The 14156-nt window shown below is 37.5% G+C and overlaps 1 protein-coding gene across 1 annotated transcript in view; it reads left to right on the plus strand.

The window, feature by feature from the left end:
- LOC127653241 (phospholipid phosphatase 3-like) overlaps positions 1–13849 on the plus strand; it is a 46931-nt gene extending 33082 nt beyond the window's left edge. The window contains exons 2-6 of the mRNA XM_052139857.1: positions 3034–3191; positions 4396–4679; positions 6153–6210; positions 11483–11659; positions 12010–13849. Coding sequence (XP_051995817.1) covers positions 3034–3191; positions 4396–4679; positions 6153–6210; positions 11483–11659; positions 12010–12111 — 779 coding nt within the window. The 3' untranslated portion in view covers positions 12112–13849. The remainder of the gene's footprint in view (positions 1–3033; positions 3192–4395; positions 4680–6152; positions 6211–11482; positions 11660–12009) is intronic.
- The last annotated feature ends 307 nt before the right edge of the window (positions 13850–14156 follow it).

Here is a 14156-nt window from a genome sequence, read left to right on the forward strand (position 1 = left end):
GCACGTTCTTGTGGTTCCATCAGCTAATCAGCATTTCCCAAATATCATTTTCTGCAGTTCCAGAATAATTAGTTATGGCATTTACAGCTCAGGCGATTGGCCAAAAAAAGTGCCGGGAACTAAATGCTAACAGCTCTCTCTAGGTATATTTGAACTCCTTAGTTTACTGTAGATGCCCTTACTCTCTCTAGTTAACAGTGATTTTAATGAATGATGATGAAAGTCAAAGTGAACTTGCTGTTCTGTTGATGTATTTCAGCCATTGGCAACCTACTTTGCACTTTCCATCTCCGGAGCTTTTTTGGTCCCCCTGCAGTGTGTGTGTGTGCTTATATGAACATGTGTGTGTGCCCTGAAATCCATGCAGTCACGTACACTGAGAGATTCCCTGGCAGGGACTGTGTTTGTGGCTGGGTTTGTTCCAGCTGGGGCAGAGTGTGGAGGGTTGATGATTACTCTCATGCTCTGAGCACCGGATCAAGGGCATGGGACCGTGTGGGCCCCGGGCCTGGGGGGAAAGAGAGAGAAAGAGAGAGAGAGAAAGAGAGAAGACAACAGCTGAATCACTCACCACTTCTATATCCATACTAATATCCTGGTGCAAAAATAGGGTCAATTTAGATTGAAGAATAAGGATCACATGAGCAAGTGAACTCTTATGTGAAGTGAAATGAACTTTATGCAACCTGATCTCATGAAAATCGACTTTTTTGCAAAATAGCACAATATCAATTGAGCTACCGTGCAATTTTACCACACTTGAACAAGCTTGTAAATGTAGTTGGCTAGTTATTGCAAACTTTATAATGTCGCTGTTCAAGTCATGGACTATAGTAAAGTGTTTTGATGTCAGAAGATAGCATTGTGTGAGGAACAGGGCAAAAAGTAAGTGTATAATGATAATTGATAGAACTGATAATCTGCTTTTTAACTCCTGATTTGTGTAAAAGGGAATCGAAGTAGCTGTAGTGCCTCTAATGTTTCTTTCAATATGTGCAATGTCAGTGTTTTCCCAATATGCATGCAGCAGTGGCGCGCCGCTTAGCTGGTTACCAGTTAGCTTGGCTCAGTAGTGATGTTTCATACGTGACTGAATCAGTCTTTTTTAACTAATCTTTTAAGTGAACAAATCGTTCTCGTTCAACTTCATACACTGACTAATATCTCTCATTCATTCTTTGGTGGCATTTCATGCTTGTAAAGACTGACCAGTCCAATAGCTTTCGAGTGGGCTGTGAAGGAGCATATCATTGGTTGGACCCACTGAAATAATAAGCCCCTTTACTGAACAATGAAGGATCAGGATCTGTTGACTAACTGATGGAGAGGAGGAGGTTTGTCATTTGTTTACTTCGGTTATCTTGTTATCTAATAAAGTACAATTAGATTTGTTTTGGTTGTGAATGACACTTCAGTGGTTTAATGACTCACTCAAAACACATAAAAGACATAGAAGTTGTACAATTATTGATTCCTGTTTAAAGATATGTGTTAATAAATGGAGAACAAAATGGAATGATTAGGACAGATGAAATAGAGTGCCGATAAATAGAAAGTTACAATAATATATGGTTTGTCCACATTTATAACTTCAGTGTTTATTAAAGAGTGACAGTATTCTGAATGAATATTAGCTGGCTAGCTTAAATGTTGTAAAAACGGTTTAAAAAACAAAACACCATTTATGAGTGGAATACATTAAATGCACACATCTTTTAGGGGCTGAGCCCCCCTAAGTTTGAAACCCTATAATCGCCCCTGGTTTATATTATCTATTTGTATTTATTTGCAATAAAAAGTCATTTTCTGCATTGAGGCATTATATTATTCGACAGTTATAACTACAGTTATATGGGCTTCCAGAGCCCTTCAAAGGTCCCAGTAAATAAACACACATGAATAACCCATCTATAATGATTCTAATGTCATTTTAAGCTATTCCTCCACCAACACACGTAAATACGGGTCAGACATTGCAGGCTCAGGGACGCATGCACAACAGCACCGCTGCTGAATTAAAAAAAATCCATGGGGAAACACTGAACATGTTACATAAAAATTTGGTAAATATTTAGGTACAGGAATGTGATTCTACTGAATCAAACCAGGTTGATTTGATGGGCTTATTGCCTTCATTGGGATAGATAAAGGTGAAGAAGAGACAGGAAATGGTTGGTAGAAGGAAGATTTGGGATTTGTTCTGTAAATGTCCTAAGCCAGGTAACCCGCATGGAAGCACTACTGTGCAGCGTGTCGGCGCACATTCATTACTGGCCAGGATAACTGTTTTTGATTTTGAAATCACCTATTTGCTTACTGATTCAGACCTGGAGAGTTCCTGGTTCACTTACCTGGAAAATTCAGGAAGTAGGCCAGGTGTGGTACCACCTGCTGAAATAATGATTTTAATCTTTAATTTAATAGTTGTTTAATTAATGTGTATTTACTTCAAAGTCCCACACACTATCATAGCTTGTAAAATTCCTTCCTCTAAGGAATTCCAAAAGAATTCCAAAAGGAATCCTGCAAGTTACAACAGTGTGCTGGACTTCTTTCTACAATATTGTCCTTTCTAATATATTGTCTAAGTCCTACACAACCATCCAGATGCAAGGGATGTCTTTTTGTTTGCGTTTGCCTGAATGAGAAAATATTTCATGCATTCTCGGTGAACCATAATCCTGCATTCCCAAGAGACATTTTCCATCCTCCACCGTACAGCCTCTATCCTCAATCCTGTATTTTTCAGGGTCTTTTCTTCTCCAGATTCCTCCACTATCCATGCTGTCATTCAAACCCTGGAGTTATGCATGGATGGAAGGTCGCTTCTTGGGCTTGATCTCGATTCCCTTCAGGAAGACAAGAGTGACAGTCTCAATATCTCATCCACAATCGTATTTCTAATTGCACATAATAGGACACTTAAGATGTATCTATGTCTGATCTTGTGGTGCCTTAGAAACACAGACAGAAGAACATTTCTCCAGTTAGTTTCGACATGGGCACTTAACCCATCTATCTCTCTCTTGACAGCCTCCATTCCGTTCTTCGCCTGTGAGCTCAAAGCTGTGACTCCATATATGAGGGGTTTCTTCTGTGGGGACTCCAGCATCACCTACCCTTATATAGAGAGTGAGGCCATTTCTGATAGCATGCTTATAGCAGGGGGCATCATCATAACAGGGCTTACGGTGAGTACACACACACACACACACACACACACACACACACACACACACACAGAAGATATTGAATGACTCGCAGAAGGGCCTTAAGAGACTTCCTGTCCATTGCAATATTAGCCCAGGGTTCTCTGGTTACTAAAGTCTATTGATCTACTCTTCCCGTCTAGTTTCCTAAAGAAAAGAATTGTATTTTGTGTAAGAGAGCATGTCTATTGTTTTGCAGTGAATTATTGAAAGGAACTTCCATATATATATATATATATTTTTATTTTTTTTTTATTTATTTTTTTGTAATACAAAAGGATTATTCTTTTAAAGAATCTTTACACCTCTTTCCATACAATGACCGTTCATATTGACCTTGTCCAAAAAGAAAAAAAAAGCACCATATAAGTAGTCCACATGACTCTATGGTATATTCCAAGTCTTTTGAAGCCATCATTTACTTTGAAGCCACCAGCTTTATGTGAGGAACACACCCAAAGTTAAGTCATTATTTGTCTATGGGTGATAACACTATTGTTGTAACTTGCACTTCCTATTTTATTTTCATTTTATTTTTGAATTGTTGTTATTATTATTATTTGTTTATTATTATTTTAAGTATTTTTTTGTGTTTTTGTTACAGATAAATGCAAATGTATATTCTGGAAAAGTACAACAAATACAATTTTCAAAATTTGAGTAATTCACTGATAATCTTTCCAGCTGCCGAAGCTCACAAAAAAGGCACGTCAATGTGATTGATGCCAAAATGGCATTAGTTCTCGCATGCGTAGTAACCAAACGTGATGCACCATTTTTTCATTCTGGACACGAGGGAAGATTATCAGTGAATAATGACAGAAATTTAAGTCTGTTCCTCACACAAAGTTTTCATATGGCTTCAGAAGACATAGGATATAGCACAAATACTTTTATAGTATTTTTTTGCAACTTGACAGCCACTGCTCACTATGAACTGTTGTTGTATGGCAAGAGAAATGGAACAATTCAAATATATCCACTTTTGTGTTCCACAGAATAAACATAACAGCATACAGGCTTGGAACAACATAATGGAGAGTAAATAATGAGAGAATAATTTTTTGGGGGTAAACTATACCTTTAAGGCTATTAGTAAAGCATAAATTATGCTTCATAGGCCTTGTAGTATTTAACTCTGTGTTTGCATGGCAATAACCTCAGCGGTATACACTGTCTAACTCAGATTGCTGTTGGGGAGTGTTACCGGGTGCGATTCAGAGGCGTGCACTCGCGAGCATTTGTGCGGAACTGCTACGTGTCTTGCCTGTACAAGGAGCTGGGTAGCTTCCTGTTTGGGTGCTGTGTGGGGCAATCCTTGACCAACATGGCAAAGCTAAGTGTAGGCCGACTTCGTCCCCACTTCCTGTCGGTGTGTAACGTGACGTACGCTTCACTCAACTGCACACCTGGAACCTACATCTCAGACATCGTCTGCAAGAACAAAAAAAAGATGGTGGAGGAGGCCAGGTCAGTGGAGAACTAGGGTATGATGAGATGATGATGAAATGATGCTATGCTCCAAAACCTAGTGAGCTGCCTTAACGTTTAGTGCCTTAGACAGCATCCTAACTTAAATTGAACCTCAAAAGTGACCGATTTGAAATGCTTTACATAGGTATAAACTTTGCGTGGTACACAAATACCGCTCATTACAGGAAGCACATAGGAGATTTAACTCACAATTGATTTTAATAGAGTTTGACTTTAGCATGTTGCTAAGCTAATGAAACGATTCTCAAGTAAGCAAAGATACATAGGCTAGCTCACACAAATTTTGGGTAAAATCAACTTGGTCTCACAGAAACATGTTATAATACCTAAAATTTTGCCAATTTCTTTTTTATATTTGTTTGTATTGCAACAGTTGCTAGGCACTATAGCAGCAATTACTTTTATTCACTTTTACACACATCACGTGCAAAAGCGCAGATTATCAGTTCATACGTACTTACATTTCACCCTGTTCCACATATAAAAACTATTTTACTACAGTGGATGACTTATAAGGTGACAGAATGAAATGTTTGCATTACATAGGTTAGGTTTAGGTTCAAGGTATAAGGTAGGGAGGTAGGTTTTAGGTTTTATGGTTTAAAACTCAACAAAGCATTAACCTTTAAATCCTCATCTGTTTCAGAGAACACCCAAACTTTAACTCGCCTTTTGCGCCACTCAGTGGACATTTCACTTTGGAACTGCCGCAATATGTATAATGAACTACGTAAAGTTATTTTGAAAGTCAGTTATAAGACAGTCACAAAATTTTACCAATTATTTTGGTACTGATTGAAATACTGTATATTTCTAACTAACATTGCTCTCGACATGTCCACCATCTTCAATAATTTTTTTTACTGATTTTGTTTATAATGGATTCTCATATTCCGTTCTCTGTGAAGGATACATAAAATGAAAGGTCTTAGAATTTGGCCACAACAAAGTATCTTAGAAGGCAGCATAATCATAAATGTGTTCAAATGAGTTTCAAACACTCCCCTTGTCTACCATTGTTCATACAAACATGAGGTTCCACCCCAAACTCACGCCATTGGTTTAGCCAGTGTTGCTGTGTCAGACCACTGAACCAAACAGATTGCAATTCTGTTTGGTGCCAATAGTTCTGCAGAAATGAAGCATTTCACCTTTAAATTGCTGTCTAGGTAGGTGGCTCACTAGGTTTTGGTGGGTAAGGATGTAATAAAGTATTTTAAGTCCAAGTATTTGATTTAAGTCCAAGTATTTGATATAACACTCATATAGTATGTTTTATGGTTATGTTAAAATTAAGTAAATTACTTGGAATAACATGTGCTCTTGTGTTGATCTACAGTATTATAACGTTATGCAATGATATGGCCCATAAACCAGTGCAGCGGTGTAATGATTTGTGAGATTATGACATGTGGTTGGTAATATTTCCCTACTGCTCTTTTTTCACAGAAAGTCCTTCTTCTCGGGCCATGCATCATTCGCCATGTACACCATGCTTTACCTGGCAGTGAGTATCAGCATGTGTGGCCATATTTACTACATGCACACTCAAACACACAAACACATGTCAAGATATCACTGAATGTCTGAGCTTGCTGTCAAATTCTGGCGAGGGGCTTTATTGCTGTCAGCTTTCACTTCTATCCCTGCCATGTGGGAAAAATGCTCAAAAATGACTACTGACAAGAACGTGTCTCAAACTTCAACTCACAAACACACACAACTGTGCATAAATAAACTCATACTGAAAGAGGACGGCTCTGAGAAAAACGAAAAACTCCCGGAATGCATATTGCTTCAAACGAAAAAGAAAAGCTTAAGTGAAAGAGGGAATGTTCTCCAGAGGCCTGATGAATAGATGAGTGGGGAGAGGGAGAGAGAGAGAGTGAAAGCAAGCCTGAGACAGAGGAAGCCTTGTTTAGTTGAGGGTTGGGTCCGGGAGGAGGGGGGCTTTGGCCTGCTGAGAGATAGACAGGCTTCTTTCAGTTAAACCTCTCTCTCTCTCTGTCTCTGTTATGGCCTGGGGAAGGGGTACAATAAGGGAGGAAAATGACAAATCTGTCACAAATAATCATAAAGCATAATATTCAATAGCATTCAAATTTCTTTTTCACTCATCTGGCCCACAAACCTTGTCTTAATCTTTATACTGCTCGTGTGTCAATCACCCTGAAAAAAACTAAAATTATATATTATATTATATTTTATTAAATGTTTTATTTATATATACATATAATTATTTCTAAAATAAAATTTTATATATATATATATATATATATATATATATATGCTTACACAGTATTTTTGTCTTGTTTTCCAGTAAAAATATCTAAACATTCCAAAAACAAGATAAACTTCTTAAGAAGAAAAACTGCTAGGGGGGCCTGGGTAGCTCAGCGAGTATTGACACTGACTACCACACCTAGAGTCGAATCCAGGGCATTTCGAGTGACCCCAGCCAGGTCTCCTAAGCAAACAAATTGGCCCGGTTGCTAGGGAGAGTAGAGTCACATGGGGTAACCTCCTCGTGGTTGCGATTAAGTGGTTCTCGCTCTCAATGGGGCATGTGGTAAGTTGTGCGTGGATCGCGGAGAGTAGCATGAAGCCTCCACATGCCGTGAGTCTCCGCGGTGTCATGCACAACGAGCCACATGATAAAACTTGTCCTCCGCCACCCGGATTGAGGTGAGTAACCGCGCCACCACAAGGACCTATTAAGTAGTGGGAATTGGGCATTCCAAAAGCAAAATTGCATGAGATGTTAAGACTTGATTTCAGGGAATATATCTTACATTTTGAAGTTTTTTTTTCTTAATCAAATAGTGGCAAATAGTTTTCTTGTTTTAAGAAAAAATATTACACAATTTAGTGAGATTTATTTTTAAAACATGAAAAGATTTTGCCATTAGGGTTAAGATAATTCCTCTACAATTGCATACGAGGGATATTTTAAAGGGATATGAACCTATATAAAAATATAAATTAATTTACGCACCCATATGACTTTTTCCTTCTGAGGAACACAAAGGGAGATGTTTGGCAGAATGTTAGTCTCAGTCACCATTCACAACATTTACCTTGGTTTTACTACATTAACCATATTTTAACCATGATATATGTAGTGAAACCATACAGAAGAAAAGCCAAAACCATTGTAATAAAAATCATTATTAACATAATAATATTTAAAATAATAATTACTATAGTAACACCATGGTTAATTTGTTGTACATGTACCATAGTTTTTAAAACCATGAATCTTACCACAAAAATGATTACCATGATAAACAATGGTACTTGTACAAAAATAATCATTGCGAGGGAATTCCCTCCCTGTCCTGAACAACATTAATGTGAGTAAACTATGACAACATTTGAATCTTTTTGGTGAACTATGCCTTTAAGGATGTTTAGATATTTTCACAGAAAAACAAGACAAAAACACTGATTAAGAAATTGAGTTTTTTGCAGGCTTGACATTCAGTAGCATTCACATTTATTCAGTCAACTGCACCACAACCCTTGTATGCCAATCACTCGTTTAAAACGGATGGAAAATTCTCCCCGCTGGGTAAAAACAAGTTATTTTCTACCATTCAACTGATTCAATTCATGGGCCTCTGCCTGCTCTAAAAGAGGGACGGCTCTTCAATTCTCACTAGAGAGGGACGGAGAGAGGGAGGCAGAACAGGAACAGAGGAAGAGAGTTGGTGAAGCCATAGCTATAGAAAGGCTGTGCAAGGCTCTTTGTCCTCTTCTGTCCCGTCCAGTGACCACAGTGTTGTATCTGAAACCTGTGACCACATGCTCTGGCTCTGAGGGACAGCTGCTCTAGCCTCTAGGCTTTACTGCAGGAAGTCAAACACCGGTGATGGGGCTGCTGGGAGGGAAGGGATAAGAGGGCCCTTAAAGTCTGGAATGTTCAACGGTCTCTCGTGTGACATCAATATCCATAAAGTTCATCCACAGCCAATACTTCTGCTGTTACCTCTGACCCCAATATTTTTTCCAGACATTTCCAGTGTAGCTAAGCTTTCATGTTGGTATGATGAACACATGTCAACATGCAATTTGTCTTTTTGGCTTTTTGTCTCAACCTGCCTTGCAGTTTACAGTATATAGTCAACTTAAATTAACCTTTATTATTTCCTGTAATTTATTATTATTTATTTATACTTTTCGGTGTTGAATAAAATATACGTTTTTTTATAATAACAATTTGTCTTGCTTTGTGTAGCATCTTGGATCCCCACTGGGATTGCCTTATCTGTGATGTATACATGTTATGCTACCTTAGAATTTGGTCAAAACGAGGTGTCTAAGGGGCCGTTCACAGCAAATACATTTTTGTGTTTTCAGTTTGTCAACATGCACTAGACAGATGTAATTGATCGTAGGGACTAAAAATGGTTCAAGGAATGAAAAAGAAATCCAAAAAGGAACAAAAATGTTTTGCAGAGCGTAACTGAAAACAGGAACAACGTGATTTTCAATGGTTTCAGGCTGGTAACTGGTTATAACTGGTTCATTTTGTTCTGATAATTTTTTCTTGAAACCGAAGGCCAAAAGGTTTATCACAGTCATTTTTTATCTCAGTAAACCACTTCATGTTGCGTGAAAAAATGAAACGTGCTTTGATGCTGCAGGAAACATTTCTTTGCCTAATCACCCTTTGTGGATGTTGCATTTTGTGAATGAAGACCTTTTGAACAACTATGTATAATTACTACATATACAAGCACGGCTAATCCAGATACAAGGAAATCATTATTAGAGGTAAAAAGTACATTTCTCAGTTGTTTCCAAGTCTTCACTGAATTATTGTTAGATATGATGCATTAATACAGATCTGTATTATATGTATTGACGGGTTTTGATTGAGAAGCAGATCTGTAATTAAAATGATACTTAATTAACTGTATGATTGTTATGATTTCTATGTTGATGAATCCACTACTCAGGAAAACAAAATATAGCTTATTTTCACTTATTTTGTTGAAGCTTATTTTAAGCTTGTTTTTCCAGACCAGATTTATTGCTTCTCTTGTGAGGTCTGGCAACATTGCAATTGGTATTTCACCCACCCCTTAGTGCGGAGTACTGTCATTATAAAAAGAACATTATTAACCGTTCTTTTATTTTGCTCTAACCGGTTACCATTTGGAAGGGGGACTGTGAAACTTCTTAACCGGAACGAAACACACAAAAAGAACCAAAAATGAAAAAATTCAGTTTTTAGTCCCCTTTTGATCGTTCCGTCCATCGCGTCTCACATGACATGACATGACATGACATGACATGACATGACATGACCTGACCTATCCAAAAAAGTTACATTCACAATACCTGACAATGGCAAACATGAGGCTTAAATACATGGACAAGGGAGAAACATGGCAATGATAACCAATGACAAGACAGAACTGATAACAAGGTAACATGGCAATAAACCAATGAAAACAAGACACATGAACATGGAAGGAAACATGAAATCACATTTCCAAGGAAACACTTTTCAGAATAAAAGACATGAACAAAATCACATCTAGACGTGACACTTTGGCACTTACCATATGTGTGGCTGTCTTCTCGGTCTAGCTGATCCCACAAAATCTCAATGGGGTTGAGATCAATAACACTCTTTTCCAATTATCTGTTGTCCAATGTCTGTTTGTTTGCCCAGTCTAAACTTTTCATTTAGTATTTCTGTTTCAAAAGTGGCTTTTTCTTTGCAATTCTTCCCATAAGGTCTGCACCCCTGAGTCTTCTCTTTATTGTTGTACATGAAACCGGTGTTGAGCGGGTAGAATTCAATGAAGCTGTCAGCGGAGGACATGTGAGGTGTCCATTTCTCAAACTAGAGACTATGATGTACTTATCCTCTTGTTTAGTTGTACATCTGGCCTTCTACATCTCTTTCTGTCCTTGTTAGAGCCAGTTGTCCTTTGTCTTTGAAGACTGTAGTGTACATCTTTGTATCAAATCTTCAGTTTGTTGGCAATTTCAAGCATTGTATAGCCTTCATTCCTCAAAACTGTATATGTAGCAATATATACAGTATATTTATTTATAATTCTTGATGGAATTCATGAAATTTTAACATTTTAAAAAGCAAAAAATTGACCAAAATGAAAAACCAATGATAGTTTTGATGATTTTTTATGAATGTACCAAGTTAAAATGTCACCTGTATAAATAAGAGCATTACACGAGAGATCATTTCTTTCATAAGCAAAATGGACATTATTACTGCAATATACCCCAAATAATCTAAATAAAATAAAATCAGAATCAAATCGAATGGAAAGCCTGTGAATGGGGAAATCTGTATCAATACTCAATAGTATTGTACAGAAACAATAGTAATGTGGAGAAACATTAAATATTGTTGTAGTAGTAGTAGACTAATAGTAGGTTCTTTTATCATCCATCTATTGTTCTTTAAGATAATTTAAACTGTTGTTCTTAAGATAATTACTGTAGACTAACACTACCCCTATATTGCAACTTTTGGCTTTTTTTTTTACCAAATAATAGACTATTAGTCTCTTGATTAATAATTTTTCCTTTTGAGTAAGATTTTTTCAGGTTTAGTAAAATTTTGGGGACCTTTTTTCCGTAAATTTGTCCTCTACAGTATACAATAGTAAGGTCAAACATGCACGCATGCGCACGCACGCACAAACACACACATGTACTGTAAGCTTCATTCATCAGTCAGTGCACTTGTTTATCAGCTTATGAGTTCATTATTTCTGAAAATTCCTCTCTTTGTGCAGTTCTACCTGCAGGCGCGGTTGTCATGGCGAGGGGCGCGGCTCCTGCGACCGTTGCTGCAGTTCATGTTGGTGATGTTAGCAATGTACACCGGACTCAGCCGCATTTCTGACTACCGCCATCATCCCACTGACGTCTTGACCGGCTTCCTGCAGGGAGGACTCACCGCTTACTGGGTGGTAAGTGTCACGTCTCTATTCCTGCACGCTTCAAACCAGTGTTTCTCAACTGTTTTTCTTCAACAAAAAATTATGTTGTCATCTGCCTAATTTGGACAGTTTCTACCAAATGACAGATGAATTTGTGGCAAAATACCATAGAGTTTGACAGCAAAAGATATGGAAAATGTCCTCCCTTTTAAAATTTGATAAGCCTATTTATTTTGCTATCCCAATGATGCACGGTTATGTGGTTTGTTTTAATGTTCAACTTTTAATGTTTTCATTCATCTGTTTTTTCTTCTAAGTATGTTTTTGTTTTGTTTCTCTGTAGATTGTTTGAATCTGTCTTGTTGTTTGTGTTGTCACAGGCCTTTTACATCTCGTCCATGTTTAAGACGTCTCGTCCAGACCTGTCCCCTACGAGCCTGTCTCTAGAGAGCCCCCTGTCCAGCCAGCAGACGGTCTGCTAACAGAGCACACCTGGACACAGAGACACCTGAGAGACATGAAAGAGATTGACAGTGAAAGTGAGAAGAAAGGGGGGCGTGATGGAATGAAGAAGGGGACTTGGACGAAGTTCATGTCTTGACAAATCCTCAGAGAAAACCATTTGTGACCCAGAAAGAAGAAGAGCAGTTATATACGTCTAACCCTGCAACAAACCCGTCCGCAATCTATCAACCCTCCATAGATAAATGATATTTTTATATAAAAAGTTTATCCTTTATATTTTTGAAATGTGTTATAGTTGAAGCTGCTAATAACTGTTGTTTATAATTTGTCACCTGTAGTCCGTGCTTGTTCTTGTAGTTTCAGTCAGAGATTCACACTTTACAGCGATTAAAATATAATAACTGCTTATTTCTTGCCATATGTAATAGGGGCTTTTGACATCAGTATCTCAAGCTATTTGGTTCGTGTTGAATGAGGCCCACCAGTCAAATGTTCTGAATTGGGATCTGCCATTGGGCAAAAATGGACCAATTACGACAACACTTTGGCCTGAGACCACACCCCTTTGTTATTGCTAAAGAGCAGTTCAGTTTGTAGTCCTAAAACCCAGGACATTAGTTACGTTAGCAATTTCCAATTTTAAAACACAAAGCAGATTTAAAATGTACATTTGTGGTATGACTGTGTGAAATATATGTTGTAGAAAAAACTGTGGTAGTTGTAGTCCCTAGCTTGTAGCTTGTTAGCAACTGTTAGCAACTGTTTTAATGCAAAAAACGGCTTCTAAATTCACACCTTTGCGAAACAAAAAGTAAGATCTCTACAAGTAGTTATCTGCAGACCTTATTTTACTCATAAATAGAGAACAAGTATTCTAAAAACATTGGAAATTATGAAGAGAACCCAAAAATGCTAGTTCTGCAAGTTCTGGGTTTAGGGCTAAAAACTGAGCAGCTCTTTTGCACCTACCTAGACCACACCTCTGGTGTGCTGTTGCACAATCGTGATGCCGTGCTGATTTTAGACACCCTGTGTTTATTAAAAGCACAGATTTGGTATCTGATTTTATGCTAATGCTATTTAGCTTGACCCATTGTGTTGTATTAAAGTGGGCTAAACCCCATGTTACTAACCACTTCATGAGTCAGACTACAGAGTGACTGAAAGGAGGTTTAACCGTAAAATCTCCTCAACCCCTGCATCTGCACCATGAGGGCTTGAATCCCACCCTCAGTAGACCAGGGGTCTATACCTGTGTACCCTTTACTACTCATAGCACTTGAATTACACTATGGAAACTTCTAATTACTACAGATAATATTTTATATTTTGTTTTGTTTAATCAGTGTTTTACTTTCTGCCTGCAGTCAGTGCCATTTGTTGGTGTGTATGTGGGTTTAATCCCCCCAAATTATAATTATTCAGAATGAATGTATATAAATCATTTTATAAACGATCCAGATTTTCAGAAGTATTAGCATCAGTTTTGTAAGTTTATGTTTTACATGTTTATATGTGTTTTTATCGTTCGTGTTCATCAAGGAATGCAGAGTTGTTGTTGCTAATTGTAAAAGAGACTAGTGACTGAGCCAGAAATACGTTACGTTGTCAGAAAGCTATATTCTACTTATCTAGTTTCATTTCATTTGTTGGTTTCCCCTGTGAAAGCCTAGAAGGCTGAAATAACCACTGTATTAATAAACCAAACCAATAAAAGGAATGTTCAATCTTTGTATCTAATTTTGGTCTTCTCTCTAATGCTAAGAACTAACAGCACGTCCACCCACAAACACTAAAACATATCTACACAACCCTTGTGAGTGCCTTATGCTCTCTTTAGTAAAGCTGATGAGCTGTGCTATACTAATATCTTTTTTTAGATTAAGCTCATGTGTTACGTATTAAACTGATTTGTTATTAAACTAAAATCGGACTGGTTTAATCATTTTAAATGTGGATTTTTGTAAATATTTTTGAACATTGGTAGGTATTTTTCTTCAAATGACTTTGTCCAACATTTTACAGTTGTCTCGCTAAGACGTACATTTCCTGAATGGCTATT

This window comes from Xyrauchen texanus, chromosome 12 (genome assembly GCF_025860055.1).
Source record: "Xyrauchen texanus isolate HMW12.3.18 chromosome 12, RBS_HiC_50CHRs, whole genome shotgun sequence".
Taxonomy (NCBI): domain Eukaryota; kingdom Metazoa; phylum Chordata; class Actinopteri; order Cypriniformes; family Catostomidae; genus Xyrauchen; species Xyrauchen texanus.